This window comes from Parasteatoda tepidariorum, chromosome 7, assembly GCF_982258835.1.
Source record: "Parasteatoda tepidariorum strain Cologne lab strain chromosome 7, Ptep-v5.0, whole genome shotgun sequence".
Lineage (NCBI taxonomy): Eukaryota > Metazoa > Arthropoda > Arachnida > Araneae > Theridiidae > Parasteatoda > Parasteatoda tepidariorum.
The window spans coordinates 4474692-4495555 of record NC_141761.1 but is presented as its reverse complement, the minus strand read 5'-3'; the positions used below and the strand labels follow the sequence as shown (position 1 = coordinate 4495555).

Below are 20864 nucleotides of genomic sequence, written 5' to 3'. Positions count from 1 at the left end.
TTTTTCCCTATATATCCCATGTGAAATATTACTTATTACGTTGTATAAGTTGAAAATTATTGAGTTGTGAGTCATACAGATTTTGACACCATTTTTAACTGGGTAATTTAAAATTACAAAATACCTATTTGTAGGAAAAATCAATCAGTTTTTGAGGAACGAAAATTTAAAAACACAATTTTTGAAATTTCATGATTTGGAAACTATTTTACTTATTTTGTTTAAATTTTCTTCTTTTAGCATCCGTCCAGTCGGACTTTCTCAATACCGCAGGCTGTGCTCGTTGAGCGAAGCATCATCTGAAAACGTGAGTTCATTCTTCTAACTTTTATTATTTTCTATTCTGTTTAGCATGTTTTTTGTAGGTTTTAATCAGTAGTTTCAGTTTTCCATCTCTGACCGATCGATATCTTTGAGTTGTTTATAACTAAGGAAGCATCCAGGGAACGACTACTAATGTTCAACTCCTTAGCCTTGTAATTTTGAATCCAATCCAGAAGACTAGGGATCAAGTATTATGAGAAATTTGCCTTCGTGGAAGGCTTTTTGATGGAACTTTGCGTTACTTGGAGAGGAAGACCACAAGAACCTCCCACTGTTAGCCTGATGACAAAGGGACTCTAACCCATGATCCGTCTACCACTGAGGATATTTCACATCAGCACTGTGGTCGGTGCAAGCTGGATGCGGAATTCGAATCGACCAGCCAGGATCGAAACTCGGTTCACCTCATTGGAAGGCGAGCGCTCCTGAGCCATCGCGACTCTGTTCGACCTGATTGTTCCCATTAACTACACTTAGCTGATCTAGTTTGCTGTCCTTATTGCAACATCGGGAACTGGTTTCGGATTACTTGACCATTGAGCGAACTATTTGCTTAACAAAACTTATTTTAGTTCGGAAATATTCTGAAAAATTTGCATTGAAGTATTATTTGCCTATAAAACTAATGAAACTGGAAAAAAGTAGATCCGCAATTTCAACATTCGAATAACTTTGAGAGAGAAGAACAAGATTGTATTTAATTTATCTTAAACTACTTTTGAATTATTTCAACAGTAGAATAGTTTAATCAAAAATTAGTCTCATTGAGAGTTTACGCAAGCTTCTTAATAATCTTAAATATTTTATGAGCACAAAGCACTGAGTGAAAAGAATAACTTTCTTTCCCCAATTATCAGATTTTAGGACTCAATCATAATGGTTCGAGGGATGATTTCAAATATGTTTATTAATTTGCGTAAATAATATTTTAAAATATGAAATCATACACAAAAATTGCTTTCTCTGAATAAACATGACTTTCTTTTGGCGGATTTTTGATCCCCAAAATTTAGGAGCTGACGCCATATGAAAAATATATTCCCAATATCAGGAGAATGGTCAAAAATCTGGTAATTTTACTTTCTCCGTCTTTTTTAAGTGAATTGAAAGTGATTTGCATTCAAGTATAAAATTCGTTTTTCTTAAGAAAATTCCCTGCAAAAAATAAGTTTTAGTAAATATTTATTTCTATAAATATTTACTAAACCCTTTATAAGCTGGTTAACCATTGATAAGCTGATTAACCATTGATAAGCCGATTAACCATTTATAAGCCGATTAACCATTTATAAGCCGATTAACTCCTTTATAAGGCCATGTGAAATATACTTCCCACACATTTTCGTAGTTTTTGAATGTAGAGTGGGAGAAATTTTTCACCAAAGGTTTGAATTTGGACTTACTTATAGCTTTTATAATTTCTTAAAAACATAGAAGAAATAGAAGAACTATAGACAATCGAAGAATTATGTTCTTAAAAAGTAGATTTTAACGAGAGGAAGCTAGTTAGCATTATGAGGTAGTTTTTGAAACTATTTTCTCTTCTGCCTCGATCTTTTAATCATCTCTCATCAAATTCATCTGTAGTTATAAACCTAGCATTTATAAATTTAGTTTAATTCATTCTAGGTTCAATTTGTAAGCTTGGTTTCTTGGTTAATTCTTTATAGTAGGTAAAATTTCCAATTAAAAAAAATTACTTTAAAAAAAAATCTAATTTCAAGTGTTATTTAAATTTTATGCTGAATGGATTTTTTTTTTATAAATCAATATCAATCCAGACAATATTTTAAACTTAACACATTTCTAGAAAAAATAGCCCTCAAAGTGTTTACTATCAATTACAAAATATACTATTTGGCTGTATTAAATATGTTTAGTCATAAATGAATGCTTTTGAGAGCAGTAAATTAGAAATTTTCATTTTCCTTACAGGCTCCTCAAATAGTAGCTGCTGGACAAGTTTCTCCATCTCCAATTCTCGTGTCACTTTCTGCAGTCAATGCACGTGAGTGTTGCTATTTTATATATGCCAATTAACATCATCAATAGTGTTCACAAAACGAATGTGGCAGAGTGTAAGTCGTCAACATTGCGTTTTGTGTAAAAAGAAGAAAAATTTAGAAAAAAAAAAAACGCGTTTGAAGATTTAAGACTGTATTCCGAAAAAGTGTTCGAATAGAACCATTTTTCAAAAGAAAGAAAAAATATTTCATTCAAAACAAGATAAACATTACATTTTAAAGAAACAGGATAAACATTACATCTATTTCATAGCAAAATAATTTTATTTTATTTAAAAAAAAATCACAATATCCAAGCAGACATTAAATGCCTTTTTGAAAGTTTTCATGCAAAGTTCAGTAACAGTTAATAACACAAAAAATACATACGCAAGTTACTATTTTTGTAGTCCGTGGATCGAGATTCAGACAGAAAGTAAAAGTTTATTAACAAAAAGCAAACAAACACATACAAATTTAAAAAGAACGCCATCTGGCGGTATAAAAAGAAAAAGACTTCGTAGCTATCCTTCCCAGGGAATGACAACAATCTCCCCCTGCGAGAAGGATTTTACTTTTTAACACATATAACAACATACACATAAAAAATATTAATTCTCTTAACATAAATTTCAAATTAAACTTATTTTTTCCAAAGAAAAAATTAACTTCTCAAAAGTTACAGCTTTAGTTAAAAAATCAGAAATATTATCATTATTAGTATTCTTATAAACAGTTTTTAAAATTTTATCTTTAATCATATCTCTCACAAAATGAAATTTCAGGTTTACATGCCTGGTTTTGTTAGAAGATTTACCATTATTCAACCAGTCAATAGCTGCTTGGCTATCAGAAAACATAGTAACAGGAGCATCAATAAATTTTTTACAGTTCAGTTCATTTAACATATTTATTATCCAAGTAAGTTCTCGAGCTGTGTCAGCTGCAGCAAATAATTCAGCTTCACATGTTGAAAGTCCTACACATCTTTGTTTTCTACTTTTCCATGTTATAAGAGAATTACCTAACAGAATTACACAACCTGAAAAAGATTTTCCTCCTTCTGCATTGCCCCAACTTGCATCCGCACTACAGTTTAAAATACCAAATTCTTTACTATAAAACAAGACTCTATCTTTTGAACCGTTCAAATATTTCAAAACTCTCTTGGCCAAAACATAATGCCTTTTTTCAGGACGTTTATTAAATTGTGATAAATAACTAGTTACAAAAGCAATATCTGGTCGGGTTCTATTTGCTAAATATAAAAGTTCACCGACGATTTCCTGATAATCAGTCTGATCTACTAAATTATCAGTAGGGTTAAAACATCTATCTTCACCTTTAGTTATGGGAGTATTTGTTTTCTTGCAATTTTCCAAACCATATTTTTTCATTAAAGTTTCAATGTAATGAGTTTGAGATAAACCAATTCCGTTTTCTTTTTGTGAAATCTCAATGCCTAAAAATTTTGAATCGTTAGTTGTTTCTTTTAATTCAAATGTTTGATTAAGTTTTGAAATAATTTCCTTGTATAATTTCGAATTATTAGAAAATATTGCCAAATCATCTACGTATACACAAATTGCGAAAAAGTCATTATCATTAATTTTAGTAAATACGCAATTGTCAGATGCAAGTTGAGTGAGACCAATCTTTTTAAGTTCATTTTTTAACTTTATATGCCAATTTCTACCAGATTGAGGTAGACCATAAATACTTTTATTTAATTTACACACTTTATTTTTACCATATTTATCTTCAAAGCCTGGAGGTATTTCCATATACAGAGTTTCATCAATATCACCATATAAATATGCAGTTTTAATGTCAAAAAATTTAACAAATAAATCCAATTTTGCTGCTAAAGCAATTAATAACCTGAATGATTCAATATTTACCACAGGTGAATATGATTCAGAATAATCAACATTTTTAATTTGATTAAACCCTGCTGCAACCAGTCGCGCTTTGTAAATTTTGTTTTTATCGTTATTTTTAATTGTATACACCCATTTACTTTTTATTATTTTTTCCTTCTTAGGCCTCTCAATTAATTCAAAAACCTTATGTTTCTCCATCGAAAGAAGTTCGTTTTCCATTGCGGTTTTCCACTCGGAATATTTATTACTATTTATCGCCTGGTCATAATTTTGAGGAATAGATGATCCTTTCAAGGCTACGTTCGCGTTTGCGGATATTTTATTTTTAATTCTTTCGGAACGTCTTAATGCAGGAGTATTTTGATTATTTTCATTTTGTGAATCAGCACTTTCTTGAGAAGATTTATGAGAAAAAGAATGTTCACTGCTTGATTCAGTTGGAGGGGAGTTTTGGGTTTCAGTTTCGATCTGTGGTAGAGTTATATTAAACTGGGTCAAATCCTCAATGTTCCATATACTACATTCATTTTTGTTTGTAAGAAATTTACTTCCCCTTAATGATTCGTTAAATTTAATAGATCGCTCTTCAATTACAATATTTTTATCGACATCATATATTCTATAAGCGCGCCTTTCTCTAGAATAACCGACGAAAATTCCACGTTTTCCCGGAACATCAAATTTATTTCGGAATTGTTTAGATATATGAAAATAAACGACGCATCCAAATACTTTTAAGTAGTTAAGTTTAGGTTCTTTTCCTGACCATATTTCAATCGGAAGATTTTGTTTATTTTTACGCGGTGTTAGATTAGAAATGTGAGTGCTAAAATTTATCGCTTCAGCCCAGAATTTTAATGGTAATTCACTTTCATATAATAATGTTCTAGCCCTTTCTACTAATACTCTTATGGCTCGCTCAGCACGTCCATTTGACGAAGGATTATACGGTACTGTTTTTTCATGTATGATCCCATATTTTTCTAGAAAACTATCAATCTCGTTATTAACAAATTCTAGACCATTATCTGTTCTGAATCTTTTGATTTTCTTATTCATTAAATTTTCATACCTTTCTTTAAACATACAAAACATTTCAAATACTTCATTTTTATGTTTCAAAAAATAAGAAAAGTACATCCCAGAAAAATCATCCACTAGAACTAAAAAATATCTTGAATTTCCTAATGAATCACAATTTATTGGGCCTGCTAGGTCCGCATGAATTAACTCTAATACAGAATTACTTTGTGCAATATTAATTGTTGGATGACTTTTATGAGTTACTTTACTTATATCACAAGATTCACAATGATAATTTTCAAAATCTTTAAAATTTATGCCAATAACATTTTGCATTTTAACCATGTATTGTGGATTTAAATGACATAGTCTTTTATGCCAAATATTATAAGTATCCAAATTACTTACTTCATTACATTCTAACTCAGAATTATTTACATCGTTATAATCAAAAACATTTAGGTGAAATGTTATTACATGGTTCCATTAAAATTTCAAAACGATTGTTTACTTTTACGGCTTTTAAAACACTGCGATTATCATTAGTTAAAATCAAAATATCATTACCATTAGATTTAATTTTATAACCTTTATCAATTAGTTTAGATACTGAAATTAAATTGTTTCGTAAATCTGGTACATATATTACATCATATATTGTTAGATTTTTACTGCAATTATCAACTGTTGTTGTAGCTTTTACAATACCAATTCCTTTTGAAATTAAATTTGATTTCTTACCTGCTAATTGTATTATCCCATTAACATGATTTAAGTTTTCAAAAAAGTTTATATCTTTTACCATGTGTGAAGTAGCACCAGAATCCAAAATGAAAACGGATTTGTTTTTATCAGTAGCACTAGAATTTATTTGGTGTTGTTCTTGTTCAGCGGTAAGTGCGAAATTTTCACTAGAATGTTTATCTTGATTTTCAAATGCACAATGAGCGTTATTGTTTTTGGTTTTGTTCATACCCGATTTATAGTTCGTAAATGTTCTTTTTTCTTGAAATGTTCGGTCTTGATTTCCCTCGTTCTTGTTTCGGAAATAGCAGTCTTTAGCTAGGTGATTCGTTTTATGGCAGATGAAACATTTTTTCCTGCTTCTATTTTCATATTTATATTTTACTCCGAATGCTTCTGTTCGTTTAGGAATTTCATTTTTTAATTTTGATAAGATGTTTTCTTCTTCACGCAGTATTTCTAAAATCTCATCCATTGGCTTTTCACGTTGGGTTTTCAGGATCTCTCTTATTTTTGCAAATTTTCCTCTTAATCCTCTAACAGTATAATAAACAAGTTCTCGTTCAGTAATTTGCAGTCCAAGTGATGAACATTTCGTTTTAAGTCCACGTGATCTTGCAATATAGTCTGACACATTTTCATTTTCTTTCATTTCAAGATTTTTTATTTCGTTACTTGCATCGATTTTTCGATCTTCGATTTTACCAGTAAATGTGCTTTGAATTTTTTCCCATAGAGTTTTTGCGTTAGTTTCGTTTGCGAACTGAAGACTTTGGTCGTCAGAAAGCGATAGCTGTATGTATGCAACTGCGTCATCATTGTTTAATGTCCATTGTTCCCGCAATTTTGGATCAACGGGGGCTTCTTCAGTTAGCACATTAGCAATTTTCTTAAGTGTCAGCAAAGCCTTGACTTTAATACTCCACTGATAAAAGTTCTCACTGTTCAGCAGTGGGATACTCGGCAGATCCCTGTTCATTTTGATTTTGGAATCCAAACGATGTAAATCACGGCGAAACTAAGTGAAACTTTTTACTGCGTCATAATTTTCAAAACCACAGCCGTGCTGCCAACTGTAGTCCGTGGATCGAGATTCAGACAGAAAGTAAAAGTTTATTAACAAAAAGCAAACAAACACATACAAATTTAAAAAGAACGCCATCTGGCGGTATAAAAAGAAAAAGACTTCGTAGCTATCCTTCCCAGGGAATGACAACAATTTTCAAAACCGCTTTAAAATTAACTAAAAAATGTAGGTTAAGGTAGGTAGAAAGGAGTAAAATTAACTAAAATTAACTCATTTTTTAACTATAAAGCAGTCACTTTAGATGAAACTATTTTTTACAATAATTATCAATAATTTTATGAAATAATTGTATTTATTAAAAAATTTTAGTCCCGCAGTGGACTGATCGTTAAGGCACGGTTCCCAGCAGATCATCGAAGTCAAGCATCACTGGCTACGGTCAGTGTGCGGGTGGGTGACCACTTGGATCAGTCTGCGTAGGGACCGAGGGTGTGCGGTATTGGTCCTCGTTAAACTGTTCTACCGTAAAGTGCTCGACTTCTCGTGCAGGTCATCGGGCTACCGAAGCGGGGGCGCCATTCCCTCTGCAGAGGATCAAAATTGTGATGGCATGACTTCGGATCATCCTCAGGGATGTTTCGCAGACCGTCGCCAATAGCCAATTGCGCAGCTCCAGTGCGGCGTAAATAAACTATAACAACAGCAACCAAACTCATAGATTAAAAAAAGTTCCGAGTTTTGTAATTAAAAAAAAAAAAAAAACATTTAAAAATATGTAAGCTGCAAGCGTGTTGTACGTTGCAGCTCACTGGTATTCTTTAATGTGTGTTGTCTGTTTAAAAGGCGATTTTTTTAACACAGAAATTAGGAAATTAGAAAGAAAATTAAATCTATAAGAACACACAAAAGCATTTTTCATGAGCAATGTTTCGCGAAAAATATCTAGTTGAAATTATGTTTGCTATTAGAGTTGTGTTACATCTATTCACAAAAATAAACCAACCATTTATGTAGATTTTTGCTGTAATACCATGGTATGTAGTATCACTTGTGACAAAAATGCAGTTCTCCTAGTTGTGGTCGTCTGCAAACTTTTTATGTAGTTTATGAATTATTATCAATTAATTACTCTATATTTGTAATTTTTATTGGAATTATATGATTCCCAGTGTTTGCAAAATTCATGATTTTTTAAATCAGATTTCTATTTTAATAAAAAATAATAATAATTACATGGTTATCAATTTTTTTTATTTTTTCTTCACAATAAGCATCCATGTAGGCTCTTAAAGATATATTTTGGTTTATTAATCTTTGTTTTAAGGAATATAATCTTTCATTAACTTTCTTATAAACAGCTTTCTGTTGGAGGATTCTCAGACATTCTTCTTTCTGCAATATTCTCTTCTTCCTCAATTTCTTTCATTTTATTTACAAATATGTAAATATTTGGTTTGGGTGACACTTTTTTGAAGCTTGGAATGCCATCCTTCAACTTTGTTATTTGTGCAAATGTTGTCCTATGTGGAAAAATGGTTTCAAATATCTCTGAAAATAAAAAAAAAATATATATTGAAAGATAAAAAAATTTAGATTATATAAACTTAACCATAAACTTAAATCTTTGTCAATGTTTTTTTTCTCTATACACTTCTATTAATACCTATATTTCTTAAAGTGCACTGATATTTATAAATACATTGTGACTTGGCTACAATGTCTTTTTTAAAACTATTGTATTCCTAACATAGTTTTAAAACATAGTTACTCAACTGAAATTAGTAAATTCATTAATGTTACTGTCAGGGAGGAAAAAATCTAAATTTGACTTCATCAGAAGTGTAATACTGCCAGTATATTGTCGTAATTTTTAAACTTCATTTTTTTTAGAACTTAATAAAATTCTATGTGTAAAAAATTAGTAGAAATTAACTATTAAATAATTATAGTAGTTAATTTCTAAAATCTGAAATACCATGCATAATTTATTAGAACATAATGTAATGTTCTTATAAATTGTACACAATAACATTATGCTTGTAACATAATTTTCGTAAATACCATTTATAATTGTATGCACATAATTTATAAAAATAAAAGCCTCTGTTTTACGGTAAAATTCCTTTACTATACCATAGTACTTTAAAATTAAAACTCACACATTGAAGAAAGCCTCTTCTAACCAAATATCAGTGTAATAGGAAATCAAATGTGTAATGGGAGCTGTCCAGGTTACTTCTCCGATTGATATAAGAAATGCCTCATCCACCTGGCCCATGGGTACAAAATGCATTGCCATTAAGCTACAAATGAATTGCCTGATTTCTGCACAGTTAATGTAATGAGATACCAGTCCCAACTCTTGTACCTGGAAAGAAATCTTTTAAACAACTCTAAAAGTTTCAATAAATTTTATATCTATCTTACTAATATTGCTTATATTTTAATTAATCATATATATTTTTTTTCTTAATGGTGATTTCTTTACGTTTCACTAAATAAGATACTTATAATTGAAATGCATTCATGTTGTAGTGTAAGCATATATGTTGTACATCCATAAATCTTACATTTAATTATGTTTAGTGCAACACTTGTTTCTAAACCTTATTATATCATCCATTTATTTATGAATCATAACTTGTTTGTAATAACGCAACTAAGTCAGAAACAATGTGGTGTTTTACAGTCAATTTCATTGAATTTATTGATCCATTGGTCTAGCATTTTTGATTAAGTCACCTGACTGCCAAATACGTATTTGTTCTGTGACTGCAAAAAGTAGTGAAAAATCAAAACTTACTTTTGGCGAAATTGATTGCGAGTAGTGACATCCTTTAATCTTTACAGATGGTCTTTTAAGGCATTCAAAGTCCATCATTGCATATGAGGGGCAAAATACCAATCCATTACTCTCAGCCTTAAGTTTTATTTCAAAAAACAGTCTCTTATATGTGATTTTCTGTTTATCTGGTAAAAGGCTGTAAAGTAATTTTCCCCTCCTATGCCCCATGAATGGTGTAGATTTGAGTAAATATTCTTGGGGCCATTTTAAATGTCCCATCCACAAAAATCTTATTACAAGAACACAGAATATTTAGGCCCTCCATTGTGCAAAATGCCTGAAAAATAAATAAAATTGTCTTTATTCAAATTAGCAAGTAATATTTTAATAATAATAGGAATATTAAAATTTTTTAATTATAGCAAATAATATCAAAAATTTTTTGAAAAATTAAAGTATAATTTTGTTATTTGTGGCTAAAAAATTAAAAAAGTAAATGCTTCGATATGGATCGGTAACCTATATACTCTTAATGTGAAATTTTTTTTTAAACAATTGGTACTTCCATTTGTTCATTTTTTTCCAGCTAAAATTGTAAAGGTTTACTAAGTTTGTGATCAAAGTTTATATTAAACCAAGAGAGGTCCTAAATTATATATTGCCCTATGCACCTAACATCAGAGCAATTTTTTGAAAAGCTAAATATATTAATTACTATCTTTTAAAAACTATTTTTTTAAATTGTTTGTATTTGCATATTTAATATAGCATATATTTTTAAATTTAATCTCATTAATATTTCCATAGTATTGATAAGAAATTTTTAAATGGTATTCTTACCTTTCAATAGGTATTCAGAAAACACTTATCAACCTATAATGTTCATTTAATAAATTATATTGTTTAACTTTAATTTTTACTTTCATTTAAAGTATCACTTGCTTTTTCTTTTCATGAAAAATTGTTCTCTAAAATAATTATTTTTTTTTAAAAATAATATTTGAAAGATTCATTTGAAAGAAAATAACAGAAAAATAAACTTTTCTAAAGGTGACAAAGTTTTGTATTACTCATTTTTTTTTAAAGTCAAATTCTGCAACAGTTTTTAATATTGATTTGGCAAATAAAAAAGATATTAATTTATGAAAAATTGCATTTGGGTTACACTAATTATCACTTGTTTTATATGAATTAAGGAGTTAGATATTATGCAAATACAAAACAGAGATGTTATACGGCTATGATGCGATGCACCATGGTCCATGGTATCAACATCTAGTGATGATGAATTGGATTGACCCAATGGATGTGCTAACAGCAAACCTTTAATTAAAGTTATGGCCAGGACAGACACACATGCTGTATACTCTGATATCAATTAATGTGTCATATCTTATTCATATATTAAAAAGAAAAACTGAAATTCGCTTTTTCTACAATTAATCACTATTGAACAAACAGAGGAGGTATAGCTATATTTCTCTAACATAAGCAAACAGGAAATATATACATTCACAAGCAAAAATGTTTTTTTCTTTGTAAACTCCATTTTAAACGGTGGGGCAATTAGAAATGCAATTATTTAAATATGTAAAATGAAACAATTTAAAAGATACTTAATCTTTTTATGAAAATTAAAAATATATTTTGTGAAACAAAAAGATGCACAAATAACTCATTGAATTATTCTATTACATCTCCATTTCTTTAAGAATATTGTTAAAAGTTTATGAAATTTCAAGTATATTTTATAAGAACAATAAGATTACTTAACAGAGCTGTGAAATAGAGAATAAATATAAATAATATGAGGTTTGTCTCGTGCAAAGAAAATTATACATACCAGTATTCTGCTGTTTTCTCCATATATTTCATCAATTAAAAGGAAGTCTTCCCCACTTTTTCTTTCTCTCCAGTCATCTATTAGAATAATTTCTTCCAGAGTTGATGGCATTGGAGGCAAAGCATCTGATCTAGCCTGGTACATGGGTGCCATTGCTGTATTTTTACTTGGCAGGTATGATGCCACCTCTAGGGATGAAGCAAATTTTGCTACTGTGTCTCTGGAATATTAAGTCACTTTGTCAATCTTTCACTTGAGATTATGAGTATGCCTGAGACCACAGCTCATAACTTTATGAATTAATGTTCTGTCTATTCTATATTTAAAGATTTTTTTCTTTACTAACACAGTCTTTCACTGTTTTCAAATCTTTATTTCTAATGAAAAATATTGGATTCTCTGTTTTTGTAATAAACCTAACATTATTATTATCTGATCATCATGAGAGATTAAATCTTAAATAATTTCAGTAAATTCTCATTTATAAAGATGCTAATTCGTAACATAAAATTATTTATACTAATATGCATGTTAACCATTTCCTTTTTTGTTTAAGTCTAAAAAAATTAAGAAGGTCCATCTTTGAAAAAAGCCAATACTTTCACTGTTAAAAAAAACATGCATACACACACAGAGACAGACAGACACACACACATGCATACATATATATATATATATAATCTAGCTGAGTCAGATATGTTCTGTCTTGTGCTTTTGAGGTTAAAAACTTATTTTTATGAGAGTTCTTTCATCTAACTACATGATAGGAAAATTAATTATAATGTAATTTTATCTACAAAAAATATTTTGTATTTAGATAAATAATTTGAAAGTTGCAGGTATATTTCTGACCCTTAACTTAAATTGATTCAGTAATTGTAATTCTATGAAATACTTTTTACAGATATGTATAATTTTTTTTCAAAATAAAAAAATGAAACTAAGTAAAGAAAAAGAAGTAAGAAAAAAATGAAATTGAGTAAATTTAACTTCCCTATATATACTGGGCACTGATCTTGAGAATTCTGTCCAACATCTTTTTTTCAGTTCATTATAAAAACTTTTCCTTACAATTTTACCCTTATCAGGCGCATGGTTATGCTGAGCTTTATTACATATTATATGATCATTTTCTGGAATTAAGGAAGCTTTGCAATCATCTGAAATACACTTATAATAGATTTTCGTCCCGTGTTTCATCTTTATTCTAAATAAAAATTCATTAAATAAGACTTATTTACCACCTCGAATTGATTCGACATACTCAAACTGAGCCATTTTGTTTGCATGTAAATCTTGGGACCAACCTTAAAGAGTGATAAATATAGTGGTGTTATCTCTCCCCTCTTTTACAAACAAAACTGGAAATTCAACTCCTTATCTACCCATACCCAATATAACAGGTGCTCATAAAAGAAAATTTTTTTGTTTTGTTAATTTTTAATACTTCTTATTCCTGTACTGATTCACTCTTACTCTTTCACTTATTTTACACTACAATATTTTAAATCGTTAATTTTTTACTTGGAATTTTTATATTTTTCTCATTATTTTATAATAATTGAAGTCAAAATAAGTGAAAATATTATTTTTAGCATTTTAATAATTTATGGTTACGAAATACAACATGAAACACCGTTGTCTTTCCTGCATTAAAATTTTCCAAACATGACACTTCCGAACAATCTTCAAATGTGCACGCACTTATTTAGATTTAAATTAAGACAAACAGTTATTCATTATTGAAATTACAAAATTAATTATTGATATATTTTTGAATAAGAATTATTGATGCACTTTTATAAAAAAATTCTTTCAAATAACGCTTTAAAAAGAAAATTATTTCCTGATAATCTAAATGAATTTTTAGTAACTATTCGAGTGTTTTATATAATTAAAAAATACCTAAATATATTTTTGTTTATAATTGGAGCGTCAGAAAATAAATTATAAAACGGACACTCCAATCTGCGTCAAAAGATTATTAATATGCTACCTTTGTAATTTTTCGCCTACACTTTACGACGAAGACGACAAATGAATCAACAGCAATGAAAGCATTATTTTTTAAAAAAAATTGAAAGCAATCCTTTATAAAACTTATGTGCCACGAATATCTTTTTCAAAAAATATTTAATTTTGTTAATCTTTTTTTTTTTTATTATTTTGTAAAAAAAAATTTTTAATAGTCTTTTAATGTTTGAGTTTTTTGAATATTACATTGTAAGGAAATTTTAATCATAATGCATCTTTATAGTAATACCATGCTACTATTCATAAGCATCTTTGTGAACAGTAGCATCTTCACTTGAATTCCATAAATTTAATCAGTATACCACAGTGATAGTTATTAATAACTATCATTGTAGTATACTGATTTTTTTTCACTATCATTTTAAGGCTTAAAGAAAAAAGCAAATGCTATAGTTTGATTATTCCCAGCATTTTCAATCGGATAATGCAATGCAGTATGCCCTTTAAATTTGAAAATAATTAAAGCACAAAAACACACGATATGTATAGATAATCTTCAAAAAGTAAGCATCGGAGTTCCCCCCTCCTCGTCATTTGAACGTACCCATGACAGTAACACTCGGCACCGTTGTTTAATGTTTTCACTCCATTTTTTGTTTTTAACTCAATTTTATGTGTAATGTTTTAACTCAATTAATTTAATTATAGAGTGAAAATAAGATTATTTTGTTAAAGAGATGGAGTGGTCGAGAGAATAATTTTACGACAACTGAATGAGCAATTTAAAGCTTGCGTCTTTTAAAATCTTAATCTTAAATTTCTTTAATTTTTACTGATTTATCCCTTGTCATGTGAGAATAAGAGCTGAAAAAGAAAGCTTTTCTCCCTAAAAATCCCTTGCGCCTCCGAAAAATTTCCCAAGTTTCACTCTCCGACTAAAGGAAGAATTAATCAACTATGTCGCTCAAAACCGAGGTTAATCGGTTTTCCATTTGAGAGCCTTTATGGTCTTTGGCATCATAAAGATTTGGCGAGTAATGATCTGCAGGACCAGGTGTGCTTTTTCAATAGAGCTCCTCTGCCCACTCCATCAATTATTCAGGTAGGGGAGAAAATTTTTGGCAAGACCTATAAGACAGCATCAAAAACATGCAAATCAGTCTATATTCAAGAAATTTAAATAAAATTGTTTAAATTCAATGTTTTACAATATTTTAAACATGGAATTTTAATATGGAAATTTTAGTATAGTAATATTGTTTGCATTAAACATTCTACAATGTAACGGTTTTAACTGAGCTAAAAGTGGCAGATTATTAATTTTTAAATGTTTAAACAGACAATTATTTTTTTTATCTTTTTCATTTTAGCTGAAAAATTATGTCACAGACGATTAATAAAGCTAACGTTGATTTACTGGCATATTCTGAGCTACCTAATATTTAAAGCAAGACAACACGTTTTAACAAAGAAGTCAACGCACGAACTATAATGATCACAATGTCAATAATGATCACAATTCATAATATTTACTTTATTAGATACATGATCATTAAACTAATTCTTAAATGTTTTGATTAAGCGGTAAAGTTTATTAAGCACACTGAATGTTTCTATTGCATCTCCATTTTTACATATTGTGCTTTATATTACTTTTCTCACTGATTATCAACTTGTGAAAAAAATATCTACGATACTACTTTCTGGTTTTAAGTAACTGTCGTTGAAATTTATAAAGTTTACTAAATTATAAATACCTTAAGAAGTTGAAGTGGTTCATACCAGTTTGCCGACCACAAAAAAAATGGTGATGTGAAGTAAACAACCGTGAAGAAATTACAACTCAACAGTTGTAAAAGTTTTTCCAGTTTTATATTGTTCGAGGGCAGAATTTGCTTTAACTAATATTTTCTTGTGTCTACTGGCATAAAATTGCATAGGCTGAAAATGATATTTTAAGTAATATGTAAATCATTTTCCTTCATAAATAAATGTTTGTTTATTATTAATATGGGATGTCCTTTCACAAAAAGTGTCGCTGACAAAATTAATGAAATAGATGATACTTTCATAAGCTCGAATGTTAGATTGAATACAATTTAATGCTATATTACATTAACTCTAATATTAGAAGATAGGATTCATGAGTTTCTATCACGGCAGTATTATATTACCTCTTTCTAATGTTAGATAATATCGTTTTGCTACCTGGCTATAATAAGCTGATCTTGAAATAATTATTTTTACAGTAATGCCCCATACTAAAGGATAATTTGTTGTTACATATGGCTTTAATGAAAATATTAATCCATATGCAATGTTCAGCTTTAAATGGACATAAACAAGGAGTAAAAAGGAACAAAATTACAAAAACAAGCAAAGAAAACATATGACAAACGCATATTAGCACAAAAAGAACACAAAGATAAAATTAAGGTAAAATATATATATATATACAGGGGAGAATGAGGAGTAGTCTTTACAGAGAGTTCATGTGATTTCTGGCATCCCAGTAAAGTTTACAGAGATCACCCCGCTCTTGAGATTGTTTGTCCAGTAAAAGGCATGCAAGCAAGTGGTCTGAGTTCATGGTTCCCGAATTGCAGATTTGGCACTCACTAGATGGAAGGATATTCTGTTGAGGTGCTCTGCCAAGCAGTCATGGCCTGTTGATAGTCTGAAGTTTGCCACAGCCTTCTTACGAGGACTGTGGCAAAATTGTAAAGGATAATTTAAAAACAATAGAACATTAGATAGTCGACAAAGTAAAATATCTGCACAGACTCCATGAAATGGTTTACTTAAAAACGGAACTAATTTCAACAGTTTTACTCTGCCACTCTCCCCTCTTATGTTATTTATCATCTCGTTTAATTTTGTATTTTTCTTTTATAGGTAGAGAGTCTACTGCCTCATCTGCTAGTTACCAAAGCTCCGTCAAGTCGGTCAGAAAAGGACGCAGGACTTCTGAAGCTGAGCGGCTTCGAAAATACACCAAGGAAATCGGCATTAAGATTTCTGCCAAAAGAATGCTCGAGTCCAAGCCCAGGTTAAGACCCAGGAGGGACATTTCCTATGAGGGGATGTGTTAAATGAGAACCTGGTGTCTGACCCTGGTGCTCATCTCATCCATCTCTTCTCTGGTGAGTTAAGTTTTGTTTCTTGTTTTGATTTTTTTTCTTCAAAAAAATTCATTTAGTTTTAGTTATTCATTCCTGAAAATAATTCTGAATACTTAGGTCTATGCAAAATATTTATTTTAAGTATTTATTTAAATAGTGTTTCTTTCAATCATGAATAGCACTTAAAGTTTTTTTCCTTGTTAGGTTTATATATTCAATTATATCAATGATTAAATTTTTTTTCCTTGCCTGAACTTGGTTGCTTAGCAACGGAGTAAAATAAGGTATAGCTCTCTTAAATTAGTCTATGGATTATCTTAAATTATTCCTTTGCTGTGCGATTTTGCTAGGCTGTTTTTTGGGACTAGCGCAAAATATCTATTGCTTCTTAGCCCCCCCCCTCCAATTTATGATTCAATCTCTTCAACATTCTACCTATTTTGTGGGTTAGTAATCCAAATATGTAAAAATATAAGATAATTAAGCAAATAATTTAGACGTTTGTATACATGCTTCTTTGTATTACCTACTTTAATTTTAACCATCATATAACTCATTTTTCTCTGCCCTTATTAAGTTCTGTTGGAATGACTCATTTTATTATTAAATGAAAGAATGTATCGGAACAGGGAAATGAGAAAAGGCTGAGAATTTTATCAACTTCCAATTATCAGGAAATTAAAAAAATATATATATCCTGACTAAAGTGCCTAAAATGTTAAGGGCATATTAGTTGGAAGTTTGAAGTACCTAAAGGTCCAATACATTCCTCCCCCACCCAAAAAAATGGCCATACATTATTTTTTAGAAAGAATTGCTTATTTTCAACTCTAATGGCAAATATGAGCGTTTTGTTTTTTATTTTTATGCATAAAAATAAGGCATTAATTAATTCCAACAGTTACAAAATTAGAGAAATTCATAAAAATGAATCTGAAAAATGGAAATTTTTTTAGTGTTTATGTTCACATTGTAATAATTTTTTGTGTGAAAATTATTTATATCCCATAACAGTCATCATCCTGATTATTTTTTGTGTATTGAACATTTAACATTATCTGTACTAAACATTTTGTCAAGAAAATAACTATCGTCTAAATTTTAAATATTGTATCAATGAAACAAATGTTTCTTTGGACAGTTTTACTGCTTAATTCTTTCGTAATTGTATTGATAGTTTTATATAGATATTTAAAATTATTAAATGAAAAATTTAAGTTACTAATATTTTTTTACTCTAAGATAATTTGAATGCTTTTAGAATGCTACTTTTTCTTAACTGTTAATACATTAGTAATAAATCTATCCTCTTGTTAAGTAAGCTTACAGGTAATTAAAATAATAAAGATAATTTGATACTCTTAACTGTCTCAAATAGCATTTATACAAAAAGTTAAGGCTGTAAACGCTAGGCTTTTTTTAATAATGCTTTTAGTCACGTGAAATAATAGGGAGTTTTTTTGTTAACAATATGCTATTTTTAGTTTCGAGTTTGCAAGTGTTATTCATGGTCGAGTTTACCCTACCTTTAGCCTATGCTAATTCTGAAAATGGCATAAAACTTTAAGAAAAAGCACAGTTTCGTGAAACTAAAAAGTGTTCAAATTTTTTAAAATGTTACTGTAATGCTGCATTGTGTTGGCTTTAAAAATCGGCAAAACTTGTGACATTGAATAATTTTTATCTAGATAAAAAAATATTTAAATTGTTAGTCCATTTTAACGATCAGAAACTTTTTTATAGCGAAATGGTTTGTATAGTTTAACATTATAGCTTTGCCTGAAGTGTGAGACACTTAAACTGAAACTAATCTTATTTTCCTTTGTGAAAGAATTTTGTAAAATTTGCTGCACACTAAGCAGTCTTCTCTTTATGAAATATATTCCTATAATTTTTATTTATTTCCCTTAGGTTTTCATATTTTTCAATTTTATCATACTATGTTTCAAAATTTTGTTTAGAAACATAAAGTACTATGTTGAAAATATTAATTTGTGAAAAATTGTTTTCAGATTTTTTTTTGCTGATTTTTTTTTGTGAAGTTAGATCAAATGTTTGAAATCAATGAAATGAAAAACATTTTATTCTTTGGATGAAGTGATTATGTACCGAGTGCTATACCGAGAAGCCAAAACAAGACCCATTACCGAGAAAATCGAGGATTGAAGTGTCTGCAAATACTGGCCATTAACTCTCATCTGGACATTGGATGGATAAAAAATCAGGAAAGACTGGATTGATGGATCAGGTTGTGTGGTGAAGAAGGATAGTGGACGATGTGCTTGAATGGTTCAGGTGGAGCTCAGCTAAAGATGCTACTGGACTGCAAACGATAGAGAACGAGCCTCATGTGCCAGACAGATGAAACTTGTTGATGATGATTAGTGATCATGTTATGGTAAGTTCTATTTTATTCAGTGTCTTATAGAATTCTATTATGAGTACAGAAAAGAACACCTCTATAACTTTTCCTTTACAGATCACACATCATTTTAAGATTCTGAATGTAGATAAATATGCTTATTAGTTAGTGCTATCGATAATTCAAGCTATGGAATCATATTTTTTTCTAGAAGTTGCAGTCTAAAGAAAAGGGATCCTAATAGCTTACTTAGGAGTTGTCAAAAGTTTCAACCTAAATCCTTTAATGTTTATTTTACTCTTTGCATTTTTTAAAAATATTTTTTGAAATATTATTTGAGAATCAATATTTTTTGCACACATTATTAAACTAATTTTTTTTTGAAAATAATTTCATGCAAATATTAATTTTTATTACTTAATTTATTAATGATCAAAAGATTTTAAATTATATTTTATAAAAATTTTTTTATATCATTCTGAAAAAGTTATTTTGAATAACAAATTTGGAAGAAAAATGGTTTTCTAGTTATTTACTGTAATAGTTTGTCTATTTTAATTTTAAACTGTATATGAAAGTACTATCTGGTGATTTGAAGTGATTTTTTTTTCTTTCATATATTTTGTGATTTCAAAACAACCCAGACATGAGTGTAAGGTTGATTTTAATGTCAGCAACAACTTTTATCACAAAACTCAACAAGGTTTATAAATGATTAGCAATTAAGCGTTCCAAACTTGAAGCAATGTTTAATTTCACAATGGTAATTGATCTGCTCTGAGTTTCGCATTAAGCTTACATGCGAGGCCTTTTTATTTCGGGATTAAACCTGACTTTTTAAAACTAGGAAAGAAAAACTTTCTGAAATCAAGGATAAATCATCATTTGTAAATCAAAAGTAGAAAGCGTTCACAAAACGTCAATAAATTCACCTCGTTAAAGTTTTATTTTAAAATTTATGAAAATCACTAAAAGTAGATTTATTTGCATTTTCTTCTATATTATTTTTTTTAGCACTTTAAACGTGTAGGTTGACTCTATCATTAAGTTTTCAACAAAAACAAAATGCTGCATTTAAGAACCTGGGCAAAGATAGAATGAAAAAAGGCAAAAACAGGGTTTATAATAAAAGCTGAAAGATGAGTGTATTTTTAAATAGTTTTTAGTATGCCTTTATTCAATCTTTAAGAGAAACAAGCTTGGTATACTAATATTTCAATTAAGTTTAAAAAGAGATTACTTTGTCAATCTTTCTATGACAACCAAATGAATATGAAAAATACAGCGTTTGCCGTTAAGTTGCCTACTATCTGGGAATATATTGTTGAAATAACTTTTTAAACATTGAAAAAATTAGGTCACAAATGCTTTTTATTTTTAAGACACTGTGGCATTTCTTAAAAATGATATTTTCGCTGTTAAGGAATGGGCAAAATAGCTGTTATAAAATCACAAGTCATAAAATTAGCACATTGATTTTTTATTATATTATTAGCGTTGGCTTTTATGACGGGAAGAACTTCAAAAACATCTTTAATATTAATATTAAGATGCATAAACGAAAAAGGAAATCCAGATTGGCTTGTATGAAAAAATGCGATTTTCCTGTGAAAACTTTCAAAGAGACTTCAATATTTTCTTGAGCTTGAATTAAAAAGCCTTCAGTTTAAAGTAATTAATGAGGAAAGCTTGAATGTATTTACTGTAAATAAATCATTAAATCTCACTTTTTAGTAAATAGCAGGGGGTTAGACATACATTCTTCAGGATGTAC

General features: G+C 29.2%; 2 protein-coding genes across 4 annotated transcripts in view; one reads left to right on the top strand and one right to left on the bottom strand.

The window, feature by feature from the left end:
* LOC147806748 (uncharacterized) overlaps positions 1-20864 on the top strand; it is a 38860-nt gene that overhangs the window by 195 nt on the left and 17801 nt on the right. The window contains exons 2-6 of the mRNA XM_087168520.1: positions 80-102; positions 241-307; positions 2260-2332; positions 16502-16749; positions 18741-19126. Coding sequence (XP_087024646.1) covers positions 80-102; positions 241-307; positions 2260-2332; positions 16502-16698 — 360 coding nt within the window. The 3' untranslated portion in view covers positions 16699-16749; positions 18741-19126. The remainder of the gene's footprint in view (positions 1-79; positions 103-240; positions 308-2259; positions 2333-16501; positions 16750-18740; positions 19127-20864) is intronic.
* Positions 8230-12946, bottom strand: LOC147806749 (uncharacterized). Of its 3 annotated transcripts, XM_087167143.1 has the most exons (4): positions 11633-11772; positions 9808-10126; positions 9164-9372; positions 8230-8552 (listed from the first exon to the last, which is right to left on the bottom strand). In XM_087167143.1, exons 2-4 carry the CDS (start codon positions 10066-10068, stop codon positions 8543-8545), a joined length of 480 nt encoding a protein of 159 aa, XP_087023269.1. In that variant the 5' UTR covers positions 10069-10126; positions 11633-11772; the 3' UTR covers positions 8230-8542. The 3 variants fall into 3 exon arrangements, with proteins under 3 accessions (XP_087023269.1, XP_087023271.1, XP_087023270.1); XM_087167145.1 differs by lacking the exon at positions 9808-10126 and having other exon boundaries at positions 11633-12946; XM_087167144.1 differs by lacking the exon at positions 11633-11772 and having other exon boundaries at positions 9808-10237.

Excerpts from the sequence above, each read along its gene's own strand:
- LOC147806749 (XM_087167143.1), bottom strand. The coding sequence starts at position 10,068 with ATGGGACATTTAAAATGGCCCCAAGAATATTTACTCAAATCTACACCA. Across the intron at positions 9,373-9,807 it reads CGCAATCAATTTCGCCAAAA|GTACAAGAGTTGGGACTGGT; the intron begins GTAAGTTTTGAT and ends ATTTCTTTCCAG.